At 50.6% G+C, this 14,695-nt stretch overlaps 1 protein-coding gene across 1 annotated transcript in view; it reads right to left on the bottom strand.

Annotated features, from left to right (window-relative positions):
- Window positions 1-605: 605 nt before the first annotated feature.
- The window catches only part of LOC142219351 (uncharacterized), a 53,998-nt gene continuing 39,908 nt past the window's right edge, over window positions 606-14,695 (bottom strand). The window contains exons 4-6 of the mRNA XM_075288343.1: window positions 6,291-6,403; window positions 6,047-6,155; window positions 606-5,800 (exon numbers count right to left, since the gene is read on the bottom strand). Coding sequence (XP_075144444.1) covers window positions 4,959-5,800; window positions 6,047-6,155; window positions 6,291-6,403 — 1,064 coding nt within the window. The 3' untranslated portion in view covers window positions 606-4,958. The remainder of the gene's footprint in view (window positions 5,801-6,046; window positions 6,156-6,290; window positions 6,404-14,695) is intronic.

The following is a 14,695-nucleotide window of genomic DNA, read 5'->3' as shown; positions in this document are numbered from 1 at the left end:
TCGCCTGTCCTGGGCTCCCATGTGACTCCCTGATGTTTTCGGGTCTTCTGCCTGACATCTTGCATCTCTGCGGCACGAGTCCACGTGACCTGCTGAGGCCCAATCACAAGTCTCGTGGTCTGGGACATCAGGCAGAAGAACCAAAGCCAGCGGGTGGAATAACACTATTTGTTACGTTAGCAGAGGCCCAGAGGAGGTGAGGAAATCTGTGAAGACGCCCCACAGTATAATAGTTGCAGCTTCAGTTTGGACATGTTCAGTCTGTAGAATACAATTTGGTCTGGTCTCTCACTGGGTCCAATGGACAGAATTACACGACTGCTTTGTAGCCATTGTAAGGCCCCCGACTGCCACGACAACTGCTCGCCAGCCCATGGTCATGTGGCCAACGGGTAGAAAAACAGTGTACTGTCTAACCAGTCCTATGCCATGTGCAGTGCGGAGTATTATACAGGGGGTATCAGCAGTGATGGATCAACATGGCGCCTAACCCCTCCCCCCATCCCATACAATGCTGCTCACCATTATTAGCACCCCGCCATTATATTCAGACTGTACAATATCTTCACAAATAAATGGACACGTACCATCGTGATATCCTCAGGGGTGTTTTAATGAGTGGACCAAAGTAATACAATAAAATATTTTTCAACTTCCATGTTATAATGTCAAAGAAGAAACAGAACAAACAGTTTGTGCCGCAATAGAGGCCCCAAAGTAACACTTGGTTGCACCCCCCAATTCATACTTGGCTGCACCTCCCTAATTCATACTTGGTTGCACCCCCCTAATTCATACTTGGCTGCACCCCCCTAATTCATACTTGGCTGCACCCCCCTAATTCATACTTGGTTGCACCCCCAATTCATATTTGGTTGCACCCCCCTAACTCATACTTGGCTGCACCCCTCTTGACATTGTTGACAGCCTCCAAACGTTCTAGAAGCTTCTTTCGCTTCTCATCTGGTATTTTCTCTTCCTTGCAGTTTGTTCAAGCTCGAGGTTCTTGTTCCCAATGGCAGATTTCTATTCACCCCAAATATTTTCTGAGGAACCTGTGAAACTCCATTTCGCGAAACAGAGCTTAACATACAATATCCCCGCCCCCTCATACTTACCTTTCTCCCTGCCAGAACCTCCTTCAGGGCAACACAGCTTAAACCTGAGCATGTCCAACAGTAGTCCTGATCCAATCTACCCTACTGCGCATGCGCGGACTGCCTGGCAATGCCACGAATATGTGTGCAATAGACAACAGAAGCCGGCGTCTTACATACTGAATGTATTGCGATCCCCATGAGCATTGCCTAACTTTTTTCACAGGGGGATCACAAGTACATCTAATATGTAGGACACGCCGGCTTCTGTTATCTATGGCACGCCTTATTTTAATCGGCTTTTGGAGTCTATATACAATATACAGGAAGGGGGTCAGTGAGTGGGGGGGGAGTGAATTAGAACTGGGAGACTATAGATGGCGTTAATGATGTAGTGTGGGGGGGCTAGCGAGGGACACGGGGGGGGGGGGAGTGAGAGGGTGGAGAAGTGAGGCATCATGGAACTTGTAGGAAAGCAAATACAGGGAGTCAGAGATGTAAACAACTGGGGAAGACGCCAGGAGCGGACCGAGAAGCAACAGAAACCACTCAGGACATTGCGAAAGGGATTTGGTTAATACTTGTTAATAGCACTAACTGAAATTTTTTGTAAAATGATTTTTGCCTGGAGAACCCCTTTAGATATTCCTTATAAGCTGTTGATAGGGGGCTCTATTCCTTATAAGCTGTTGGTAGGGGGCTCTTTTCCCTATGAGCTTCGTTGCACCGTCGGTAAACAAACTGTTGCTTTGCCTCGCCAACAAGCTGGATTTTTCTTTCATCCTCGCACAGAATATTTTCCCAAGATTGTGTTTGGCAGAGATCAGTCGTTATTTTTTATGTCTTTTTTTCAGCAATGGTTTCTTCCTTGGCCTTCACCCATAAAGTTCTGCTTGGTTTAGTGCGCGGCGTATACTTGTGGAAACCATGACCCCAGACTCTTCCAGGTTGGCTTCAGGTCTTTGGATGTTTGACGTGGTGTTTTTTCCCACCATTTGCACCAACCTTCGAAGATCTCTCATCACTTTTCCTCTTTCCCTCACGTCCAGGAAGGTTCTTGACGGTCCCATGTTTGGTAACCTTCTTAATAACATTGCGCACTGTTGAAACGGAGGTCTGTGGGGACGGCCTTATACCCTTTAGAAGTCTTGTGTTTGCTAATGAAAGTGTCTTAACACAGGCGAGTCAAAATGTGTTATCATAGTAATTAAATGTAATGGGGGGCCTATAAAAGGGGTCGCATCAAGCTTTTCCAGAGGTTGCCTCAACTTTACCAGGGGTCGCACCAATCTTTACCAGGGGTCACATCAATCTTTACCAGAGGACGCATCAATCTTTACCAGGGGTCGCATCAAGCTTTACCAGGGGTCGCATCAAGCTTTACCAGGGGTCGCATCAAGCTTTACCAGAGGTTGCCTCAATCTTTACCAGGGGTCACATCAAGCTTTACCAGAGGTCGCCTCAACTTTACCAGGGGTCGCACCAATCTTTACCAGAGGACGCATCAATCTTTACCAGGGGTCGCACCAATCTTTACCAGAGGACGCATCAATCTTTACCAGGGGTCGCACCAATCTTTACCAGAGGACGCATCAATCTTTACCAGGGGTCGCATCAAGCTTTACCAGGGGTCGCATCAAGCTTTACCAGGGGTCGCATCAAGCTTTACCAGAGGTCGCCTCAACTTTACCAGGGGTCGCACCAATCTTTACCAGAGGACGCACCAATCTTTACCAGGGGTCGCACCAATCTTTACCAGGGGTCTCCTCAATCTTTACCAGGGGTCGCACCAATCTTTACCAGGGGACGCATCAATCTTTACCAGGGGTCTCCTCAATCTTTACCAGGGGTCGCACCAATCTTTACCAGAGGACGCACCAATCTTTACCAGGGGTCTCCTCAATCTTTACCAGGGGTCGCACCAATCTTTACCAGGGGTCGCATCAATCTTTACCAGGGGTCTCCTCAATCTTTACCAGGGGTCGCACCAATCTTTACCAGGGGTCGCACCAATCTTTACCAGGGGACGCATCAATCTTTACCAGGGGACGCATCAATCTTTACCAGAGGACGCACCAATCTTTAACAGAGGTCGCACCAATCTTTACCAGGGGTCTCCTCAATCTTTACCAGAGGACGCACCAATCTTTACCAGGGGTCGCACCAATCTTTACCAGGGGTCGCACCAATCTTTACCAGGGGTCGCACCAATCTTTACCAGGGGTCGCACCAATCTTTACCAGGGGTCGCACCAATCTTTACCAGGGGACGCCTCAATCTTTACCAGGGGACGCCTCAATCTTTACCAGGGGACGCCTCAATCTTTACCAGGGGTCGCATCAATCTTTACCAGGGGACGCCTCAATCTTTACCAGAGGACGCACCAATCTTTACCAGGGGTCGCATCAATCTTTACCAGAGGACGCACCAATCTTTACCAGGGGTCGCATCAATCTTTACCAGGGGTCACATCAATCTTTACCAGGGATCACATCAATCTTTACCAGAGGACGCACCAATCTTTACCAGGGGTCACATCAATCTTTACCAGAGGACGCACCAATCTTTACCAGGGGATGCATCAATCTTTACCAGAGGACGCACCAATCTTTTCCAGGGGTCACATCAATTTTTACCAGGGGTCGCACCAATCTTTAGGTTTTTCCATTGTTCCCTCCATTGTTTCTTATTATAAATTCTTGTTTCTCATTCGCTCTCCTGTATTTCACACGAGAGCTTGATATATAAAAGTTGTTTCACTTGATTTTTTTCAGGAGATTTTCCGCATTATTTATTTCACCGTTGCCAACAGCGATGAGCACGGCCGTATCTTTTATCCACACTGTATTTACGTCTCGCACTGTAGCCTCCTGCCTGCCCCGATCAGTCGCCATCTTTATTTTACGTGCTTTTTCTCTTCCTGAGATCCCTCAGCACAGCATCATATGGGCAGCTAGAGCCAGCACCACCTCTGCCTGCAGGGCGGACAGTATAATAAGCCCCACACCCACATCCTTCCAACTAAATTCATTATAACTGTGTGACAGGAGAGTCTATGCATCAGCAGTATCTGTGAGAGGAGTTTATGTCCATTCATTGTTATAACAGGTAATATAAAAAAAAATATAAAGAACCGGTACACGGGTAACTTTAGTTTTTGGTGAAGTTTCCCTCAATCTTCTTGGAGAATCCAAAAAATTTCTTGACTGTTTCTGTTTATGTCTATTGAGATTCATTAATGTATTTTTCTTAAAATCCGAATGTAAATCTAAAGCAATGTATTACTACTAATAAATTTGATATCAGGGATCCTTGTCATCCCATCAGTGAATGCCAGCAGTAAAATATCTTAGATGTGTCGGCCCAGCAAATTTCAAGAAATCGGTGTTACCAAAGTCTTATAACGTGATGTAATAAAAACAACTTCCAATCGATTCCAATATGGTATGATAGGAAAAACCAGAAGAGCTGCCGCCATGTTATACAAGAGACAGGAGGAAACAAAAATGAGGAAAGACGAGGACAGTCTAAAAACATCTGCCGTCAATGGACCGGACCGACGCTCTATGAAACGTGGCATCACTTGTCCAACAGAGACATTTAATGACAAACTTCCCTCCAAAGTAAATTATACTTGGTCACAGTCTGCCGTGTTCAGAAGCCAACACATGGGGAAAAAAAATTTGCTTCCACAATGTCATCCTTCTCACGAGATTGAAGAGGCGTTCAAGGAACCTGAAGCTGGACAAGAGGGATTCCACCACACAGCTCTCTGGTTCCAAAGCATCAGATGATCCATCTGTAACGTAACGGTAGTGGGAGATCAAGGGACTCCCACCCAATAACAAAACAACTTTAACACTATCGTTTGTGAAGAACTTGATGTTTTACAAAGTTTGATCTGTGTGTAAAACTTCTGCCGCACTCCAAACAGGAATATGGCTTCTCCCCTGTGTGAATTCTCTCATGTTCTATAAGATCCGGCTTCTGGGTAAAGCTCTTCCCGCACACTGTACATGAATACGGCTTCTCTCCCGAGTGGATTCGGAGGTGTTTCATGAGATCGGACTTCTGGGTGAAGCCTTTCTCACATACTGAACATATGAAGGGCTTCTCCCCCGTGTGAAATCTCTGGTGAATGATTAGAGCCGAATTCTTAGTAAATGATTTCCCGCACTCCGAGCAGGAGAAAAGCTTCTCCCCTGTGTGAATTCTCTGATGTTCGGCCAGGCCACCCTTCTGGGTGAAGCTTTTCCCACAATACGAGCACGTGAACGGTCTCTCGTTTCTATGAATGGTTTGATGCCCAAAGAGACCGGCTTCTTGGCTAAAACGTTTTCCACATTCAGAACACGAGAACGGTTTCCCTACGGTGTGAATTCTCTGATGTTTCATGAGAACCGACTTCTTGGTAAAAGATTTTCCACAGTCGAGACATGGATACGGCTTCTCTCCTGTGTGGTTTCTCTGATGGTCAACAAGATCCGACCTGTGGAAGAAGCATTTGCCACAATCCAGACACTGGTAGGGCCGATCGCCTCGGTGAATCCTCTTATGTCTCTCGAGGTTTCCTTTAAGTGTAAAGCAGTCCCCACATTCAGAACATATGAACGGCTTCTTTTTGGTTTGACGTTTTTTATGTTCAACAGGGTGCGATTCCTCAGGGGTCCCGAAATTCTCATAGGAATACGTCATTTCCATCGCTAAAGAAAGAAAATCAAAAACAAAGATCAAAAGATTTTATCAAAAACAACAGTGAGGCCCTGACACAAGAAAAGGTGGCGTAACCTATAGAATAAACATGATAAGCCTATACTGGGGGGACAGGACTACCTATATATGTAGGAGAACGATGAGCTCATAACATGATGTGATGGAGCCGATGAACGTAACCAGGTGGTGAAGCCTCCGGAGCTCATGGCTCCTCACCCGGCAGGTATAGGCCTCACCTGTGCTGATGTCCGCAGAACAACCTTCTTCTTTATACCGGCCATCACTCATAACAAACACCGCTTCATCTTCTGCATCTTCAACTTTAATGACCAACAGGTCTTCCTCCTTCCAGCCAACAAAACAAGAAGAAGAAAGTCATCACATACAAAAGTCGACCGAGTTGGCCAAAAATAACTTCTATTCTAATCAGACTCTATATCGTAAGTCCACACAAGGTGCAGGTTTAATATCTGGAGAGACCTGAGAGTGATCTGATGGATCCTCCTGTGGGACATTGGGATCCTCCTCAGGACAATCCTGGGAATACTCAGGACTGGGATATCTCTCTGGTGCGGCTTTGTCGAAGGACCCGTCTGGAGAAGACAAACATGGGGTGACATAAGACTGGGCAGATACAGAGATAAAACCTTAACTACATATTCTGCAAGACTACAAGATGAGCGCGACTTCACGAGTGTCTTCTACTGTATATACAGGTTTGTCCTTAAGGTCATGGAAAGTTGTAAAGTGGACTTGTGTTTCTACCACTTGCCACAAATGCTCAACCAGATGGAGATCTGGAGACTCTGAAGCCGAATCAACAGCTTGAACCATCTAGAACGTCCCTCAAACCATTGCGCTAGGTTCACACTAGGGCTCAGGTTTCTGAAGCAGAAAGGAACACGGAGTCCTCGGTTTCCCAGTGGAACATTTCCGGCTGGTTACCAGGAACACCCCACAAGACCTGCCATTATGAATCTGGACGTTACGATTTTTGCCCTTGTCAAAGTGATTCAGTCCCTTACGGTTACACTTATTCCCAGCTTCCTATCTCAAGAACTGACTGCTGCTCGATATGTCCCATCCCTGCCAGACGCCATTGTATGAGATGGTCCCTGTTATTCACTTCATCTTGTGTTACTCTAGAGCTGGCTCTTGTATAAAAAGTAACACGTAACCAAAACTTCTCTCCACTTACCTGGTGATGTGAGGGGCTGCTGATCCTCCATTATGGCCTTCAATTCAGATCCTTGTGTCCTTCTAAATACTCCCACTCCTCCATGGAGAAATAGACGGTGACATCCTGACACCTTATAGGAACCTGACAACACAATTATACCGTCATCATCATCCAGACACATCATCCCTTGTGTTACAGTTAGTCCTCTGGTATATGTGGTGTACCCCAGGGGTCAGTGCCGTGTCCTCTGGTATATGTGGTGTACCCCAGGGGTCAGTGCCGTGTCCTCTGGTATATGTGGTGTACCCCAGGGGTCAGTGCCAGGTCCTCTGGTATATGTGGTGTACCCCAGGGGTCAGTGCCGGGTCCTCTGGTATATGTGGTGTACCCCAGGGGTCAGTGCCGGGTCCTCTGGTATATGTGGTGTACCCCAGGGGTCAGTGCTAGGTTCTCTGTTATATGTGATGTACCCCAGGGGTCAGTGCCGTGTCCTCTGTTATATGTGGTGTACCCCAGGGGTCAGTGCCGGGTCCTCTGGTATATGTGGTGTACCCCAGGGGTCAGTGCCGGGTCCTCTGGTATATGTGGTGTACCCCAGGGGTCAGTGCCGGGTCCTCTGTTATATGTGGTGTACCCCAGGGGTCAGTGCCGGGTCCTCTGGTATATGTGGTGTACCCCAGGGGTCAGTGCCGGGTCCTCTGGTATATGTGGTGTACCCCAGGGGTCAGTGCCGGGTCCTCTGGTATATGTGGTGTAATCCAGGGGTCAGTGCCGGGTCCTCTGGTATATGTGGTGTACCCCAGGGGTCAGTGCCGGGTCCTCTGGTATATGTGGTGTACCCCAGGGGTCAGTGCCGTGTCCTCTGTTATATGTGGTGTACCCCAGGGGTCAGTGCCGGGTCCTCTGGTATATGTGGTGTACCCCAGGGGTCAGTGCCGGGTCCTCTGGTATATGTGGTGTACCCCAGGGGTCAGTGCCGGGTCCTCTGGTATATGTGGTGTACCCCAGGGGTCAGTGCCGGGTCCTCTGGTATATGTGGTGTAATCCAGGGGTCAGTGCCGTGTCCTCTGGTATATGTGGTGTACCCCAGGGGTCAGTGCCGTGTCCTCTGGTATATGTGGTGTACCCCAGGGGTCAGTGCCGTGTCCTCTGGTATATGTGGTGTACCCCAGGGGTCAGTGCCGGGTCCTCTGGTATATGTGGTGTACCCCAGGGGTCAGTGACGGGTCCTCTGGTATATGTGGTGTACCCCAGGGGTCAGTGCCGGGTCCTCTGGAATATGTGGTGTTCCCCAGGGGTCAGTGCCGGGTCCTCTGGTGTATGTGGTGTACCCCAGGGGTCAGTGCCGGGTCCTCTGGTATATGTGGTGTACCCCAGGGGTCAGTGCCGGGTCCTCTGGTATATGTGGTGTACCCCAGGGGTCAGTGCCGGGTCCTCTGGTATATGTGGTGTACCCCAGGGGTCAGTGCCGGGTCCTCTGGTATATGTGGTGTACCCCAGGGATCAGGGCCGTGTCCTCTGGTATATGTGGTGTACCCCAGGGGTCAGTGCCGGGTCCTGTGGTATATGTGGTGTACCCCAGGGGTCAGTGCCGGGTCCTCTGGTATATGTGGTGTACCCCAGGGGTCAGTGCCGGGTCCTCTGGTGTATGTGGTGTACCCCAGGGGTCAGTGCCGTGTCCTCTGTTATATGTGGTGTACCCCAGGGGTCAGTGCCGGGTCCTCTGGTATATGTGGTGTACCCCAGGAGTCAGTGCCGGGTCCTCTGGTATATGTGGTGTACCCCAGGGGTCAGTGCCGGGTCCTCTGTTATATGTGGTGTACCCCAGGGGTCAGTGCCGAGTCCTCTGGTATATGTGGTGTACCCCAGGGGTCAGTGCCGTGTCCTCTGGTATATGTGGTGTACCCCAGGGGTCAGTGCCGTGTCCTCTGGTGTATGTGGTGTACCCCAGGGGTCAGTGCCGGGTCCTCTGGTATATGTGGTGTACCCCAGGGGTCAGTGCCGGGTCCTCTGGTATATGTGGTGTACCCCAGGGGTCAGTGCCGTGTCCTCTGGTATATGTGGTGTACCCCAGGGGTCAGTGCCGGGTCCTCTGGTATATGTGGTGTACCCCAGGGGTCAGTGCCGGGTCCTCTGGTATATGTAGTGTACCCCAGGGGTCAGTGCCGGGTCCTCTGGTATATGTGGTGTACCCCAGGGGTCAGTGCCGTGTCCTCTGGTGTATGTGGTGTACCCCAGGGGTCAGTGCCGGGTCCTCTGGTGTATGTGGTGTACCCCAGGGGTCAGTGCCGGGTCCTCTGGTGTATGTGGTGTACCCCAGGGGTCAGTGCCGTGTCCTCTGGTATATGTGGTGTACCCCAGGGGTCAGTGCCGGGTCCTCTGGCATATGTGGTGTACCCCAGGGGTCAGTGCCGGGTCCTCTGGTATATGTGGTGTACCCCAGGGGTCAGTGCCGTGTCCTCTGGTATATGTGGTGTACCCCAGGAGTCAGTGCCGGGTCCTCTGGTATATGTGGTGTACCCCAGGGGTCAGTGCCGTGTCCTCTGGTATATGTGGTGTACCCCAGGAGTCAGTGCCGGGTCCTCTGGTATATGTGGTGTACCCCAGGGGTCAGTGCCGTGTCCTCTGGTATATGTGGTGTACCCCAGGGGTCAGTGCCGTGTCCTCTGGTATATGTGGTGTACCCCAGGGGTCAGTGCCGTGTCCTCTGGTGCATGTGGTGTACCCCAGGGGTCAGGGCCGGGTCCTCTGGTATATGTGGTGTACCCCAGGGGTCAGTGCCGGGTCCTCTGGTATATGTGGTGTACCCCAGGGGTCAGTGCCGGGTCCTCTGGTATATGTGGTGTACCCCAGGGGTCAGTGCTGGGTCCTCTGGTGTATGTGGTGTACCCCCCACCCTTTACCATCCCCTCGTTTTTCACGCCCCAGAGATGGATCACAATAAGGGCAGAAGGAGTTGTAGCTCCGGGCCCAGCGATTGCCCATCTGCCCCATTATAATCCACCCCTGGCCCGATACTGTTGTTGGGGGGGGGGGGGGGTATATTATGGGTTGGGCGAGGACCCCCGCGGTTCAGGCCGTGCTCAGTGCTATTATTGTTATACTTTAGTATATAATAAGCAGAGACCTTGGGGGGTAGGTCAGCCATCTTTGTGTAGCTCTTACCCCAGGCTCTGCAGTCTGAGGAGACATTTCCCTGCTGCACAATCACTTCCTGGGGCTCTATGATGCAGCTGCACACAGGAGCCGCAGCAGGCCGGGTGTGACCTCCAGGCGGGGCCCCGGACCTGAGGCCGGGGTGGGCTACACAAAGGGACTGGGCGGCCTCAGCTTCTATCCATGGCGAGTACCGAGTCCCGAGCGCTCGTATGTGCGGCGAACGCGGAGCAGACACTCACCTCAGCTGCAAGATGTTCTGAAATCCTCCCGGAACTAATCCTCCCTGCCCCCGGTACTGCTCTCTGCCTGTCCCCGGTGAGTTCCGCTCCGCGCAGTGCACGTGACCTGCCCGTACATGGTTCTGTGGCTGTACAGCTCGGTGCCCACATCAAATATGGCGGCCCTGCGCGCTCTACGTTGGATTACGGCGGGTAAGTGTTGTGTTGTGCGGATGTCTCTGCGGCGGCCATTTTGTCGTAGTCGTGGAGTTACAGTATGAGAGGAATCTCCTCCCCCCCTGGCATTGTGACTGTAGGAGAGGTCCACTATGTATGCCATAGGGTCAGTCTGGCCCCTGTACTCACATTCTGAGGTGCAAAACACTCACATTGGCCCCCACAGACGGATATAAGGATGTCGCCCCAATGTCTCCACAGATGGATATAAGGATGGCACCCCAATGTCTCCACAGACGAATCAGGATGGCACCCCAATGTCTCCACAGACGGATATAAGGATGTCGCCCCAATGTCTCCACAGACGGATATAAGGATGTCGCCCCAATGTCTCCACAGACGGATATAAGGATGTCGCCCCAATGTCTCCACAGACGGATATAAGGATGTCGCCCCAATGTCTCCACAGACGGATATAAGGATGTCGCCCCAATGTCTCCACAGACGGATATAAGGATGTCGCCCCAATGTCTCCACAGACGGATATAAGGATGGCACCCCAATGTCTCCACAGACGGATATAAGGATGGCACCCCAATGTCTCCACAGACGGATATAAGGATGGCACCCCAATGTCTCCACAGACGGATATAAGGATGTCGCCCCAATGTCTCCACAGACGGATATAAGGATGGCACCCCAATGTCTCCACAGACGGATCAGGATGTCACCCCAACGTCTCCACAGACGGATATAAGGATGGCACCCCAATGTCTCCACAGACGGATCAGGATGTCACCCCAATGTCTCCACAGACGGATATAAGGATGTCGCCCCAATGTCTCCACAGACGGATATAAGGATGTCACCCCAATGTCTCCACAGACGGATATAAGGATGGCACCCCAATGTCTCCACAGACGGATCAGGATGTCACCCCAATGTCTCCACAGACGGATCAGGATGGCGCCCCAATGTCTCCACAGACGGATATAAGGATGTCGCCCCAATGTCTCCACAGACGGATATAAGGATGGCACCCCAATGTCTCCACAGACGGATCAGGATGTCACCCCAATGTCTCCACAGACGGATCAGGATGGCGCCCCAATGTCTCCACAGACGGATATAAGGATGTCGCCCCAATGTCTCCACAGACGGATATAAGGATGTCGCCCCAATGTCTCCACAGATGGATATAAGGATGGCACCCCAATGTCTCCACAGACGGATCAGGATGGCACCCCAATGTCTCCACAGACGGATCAGGATGGCACCCCAATGTCTCCACAGACGGATATAAGGATGTCGCCCCAATGTCTCCACAGACGGATATAAGGATGTCGCCCCAATGTCTCCACAGACGGATATAAGGATGTCGCCCCAATGTCTCCACAGACGGATATAAGGATGTCGCCCCAATGTCTCCACAGACGGATATAAGGATGTCGCCCCAATGTCTCCACAGACGGATATAAGGATGGCACCCCAATGTCTCCACAGACGGATATAAGGATGGCACCCCAATGTCTCCACAGACGGATATAAGGATGGCACCCCAATGTCTCCACAGACGGATATAAGGATGTCGCCCCAATGTCTCCACAGACGGATATAAGGATGGCACCCCAATGTCTCCACAGACGGATCAGGATGTCACCCCAACGTCTCCACAGACGGATATAAGGATGGCACCCCAATGTCTCCACAGACGGATCAGGATGTCACCCCAATGTCTCCACAGACGGATATAAGGATGTCGCCCCAATGTCTCCACAGACGGATATAAGGATGTCACCCCAATGTCTCCACAGACGGATATAAGGATGGCACCCCAATGTCTCCACAGACGGATCAGGATGTCACCCCAATGTCTCCACAGACGGATCAGGATGGCGCCCCAATGTCTCCACAGACGGATATAAGGATGTCGCCCCAATGTCTCCACAGACGGATATAAGGATGGCACCCCAATGTCTCCACAGACGGATATAAGGATGTCGCCCCAATGTCTCCACAGACGGATATAAGGATGTCGCCCCAATGTCTCCACAGACGGATATAAGGATGGCACCCCAATGTCTCCACAGACGGATATAAGGATGGCACCCCAATGTCTCCACAGACGGATATAAGGATGGCACCCCAATGTCTCCACAGACGGATCAGGATGGCGCCCCAATGTCTCCACAGACGGATATAAGGATGGCACCCCAATGTCTCCACAGACGGATCAGGATGTCACCCCAATGTCTCCACAGACGGATATAAGGATGGCACCCCAATGTCTCCACAGACGGATATAAGGATGGCACCCCAATGTCTCCACAGACGGATATAAGGATGGCGCCCCAATGTCTCCACAGAAGGATATAAGGATGGCACCCCAATGTCTCCACAGACGGATATAAGGATGGCACCCCAATGTCTCCACAGACGGATATAAGGATGGCGCCCCAATGTCTCCACAGAAGGATATAAGGATGGCACCCCAATGTCTCCACAGACGGATATAAGGATGGCACCCCAATGTCTCCACAGACGGATCAGGATGTCACCCCAATGTCTCCACAGACGGATATAAGGATGGGACCCCAATGTCTCCACAGATGGATATAAGGATGGCACCCCAATGTCTCCACAGACGGATATAAGGATGTCGCCCCAATGTCTCCACAGACGGATATAAGGATGGCACCCCAATGTCTCCACAGACGGATCAGGATGTCACCCCAATGTCTCCACAGACGGATATAAGGATGGCACCCCAATGTCTCCACAGACGGATCAGGATGGCACCCCAATGTCTCCACAGACGGATATAAGGATGGCGCCCCAATGTCTCCACAGAAGGATATAAGGATGGCACCCCAATGTCTCCACAGACGGATATAAGGATGTCACCCCAATGTCTCCACAGACGGATATAAGGATGGCACCCCAATGTCTCCACAGACGGATATAAGGATGGCACCCCAATGTCTCCACAGAAGGATATAAGGATGGCACCCCAATGTCTCCACAGACGGATATAAGGATGGCACCCCAATGTCTCCACAGACGGATATAAGGATGGCACCCCAATGTCTCCACAGACGGATATAAGGATGTCACCCCAATGTCTCCACAGACGGATATAAGGATGGCGCCCCAATGTCTCCACAGACGGATATAAGGATGGCACCCCAATGTCTCCACAGACGGATATAAGGATGGCGCCCCAATGTCTCCACAGAAGGATATAAGGATGGCACCCCAATGTCTCCACAGACGGATATAAGGATGGCACCCCAATGTCTCCACAGACGGATATAAGGATGGCACCCCAATGTCTCCACAGACGGATATAAGGATGGCGCCCCAATGTCTCCACAGAAGGATATAAGGATGGCACCCCAATGTCTCCACAGACGGATATAAGGATGTCACCCCAATGTCTCCACAGACGGATATAAGGATGGCACCCCAATGTCTCCACAGACGGATATAAGGATGTCACCCCAATGTCTCCACAGACGGATATAAGGATGGCACCCCAATGTCTCCACAGACGGATATAAGGATGGCACCCCAATGTCTCCACAGACGGATATAAGGATGGCACCCCAATGTCTGCTCAGTGGAATAAAATGGCAAATGTTTTGTGTTTGTGACTCTTAATGGGAAAAGCGTCCCCTCCCCCATCACGAGCGCACCGCCACAGCGCCTGACAACACGGTCCTGTCCCCTCCCCCGACATCTTTCATTATTGATTTTTCTGTCATTTTCTATGGGATAAATTGTAGGAATTGAAGGAATTAGAAGAAAAAACAAATTCATCCCATTTTTTTTATGGCGCCTGTTTTTTATGTGCCTCCCAGAAGGCGCGATATTCTGCGGGTCGGTGCGATTACAGCGTTCACACATTTCTATGATTTATATCTTTTTAATATCATTACAAAAACCCAATGACAGATCAGAAATAAATAAGAAAATGTAATAATGAGGACGACCTAATGTGAACAGGCCATTAGAGGTGCCGTGATGGGGGGGGGGGAGTGTCACAAAATCTCCTCAATAAAAGCGTATCAAAGGTAATATGGAACGTAAAATGCCCCCTATGGCTAGGAAGTCAATGGAGAGGAGGCGCTGGCCTGTGATATTTCTGTATT

Source organism: Leptodactylus fuscus, chromosome 10, assembly GCF_031893055.1.
Source record: "Leptodactylus fuscus isolate aLepFus1 chromosome 10, aLepFus1.hap2, whole genome shotgun sequence".
NCBI classification, from domain to species: Eukaryota; Metazoa; Chordata; class Amphibia; order Anura; family Leptodactylidae; genus Leptodactylus; species Leptodactylus fuscus.
This window is presented reverse-complemented; position numbering and strand designations above follow the sequence as displayed.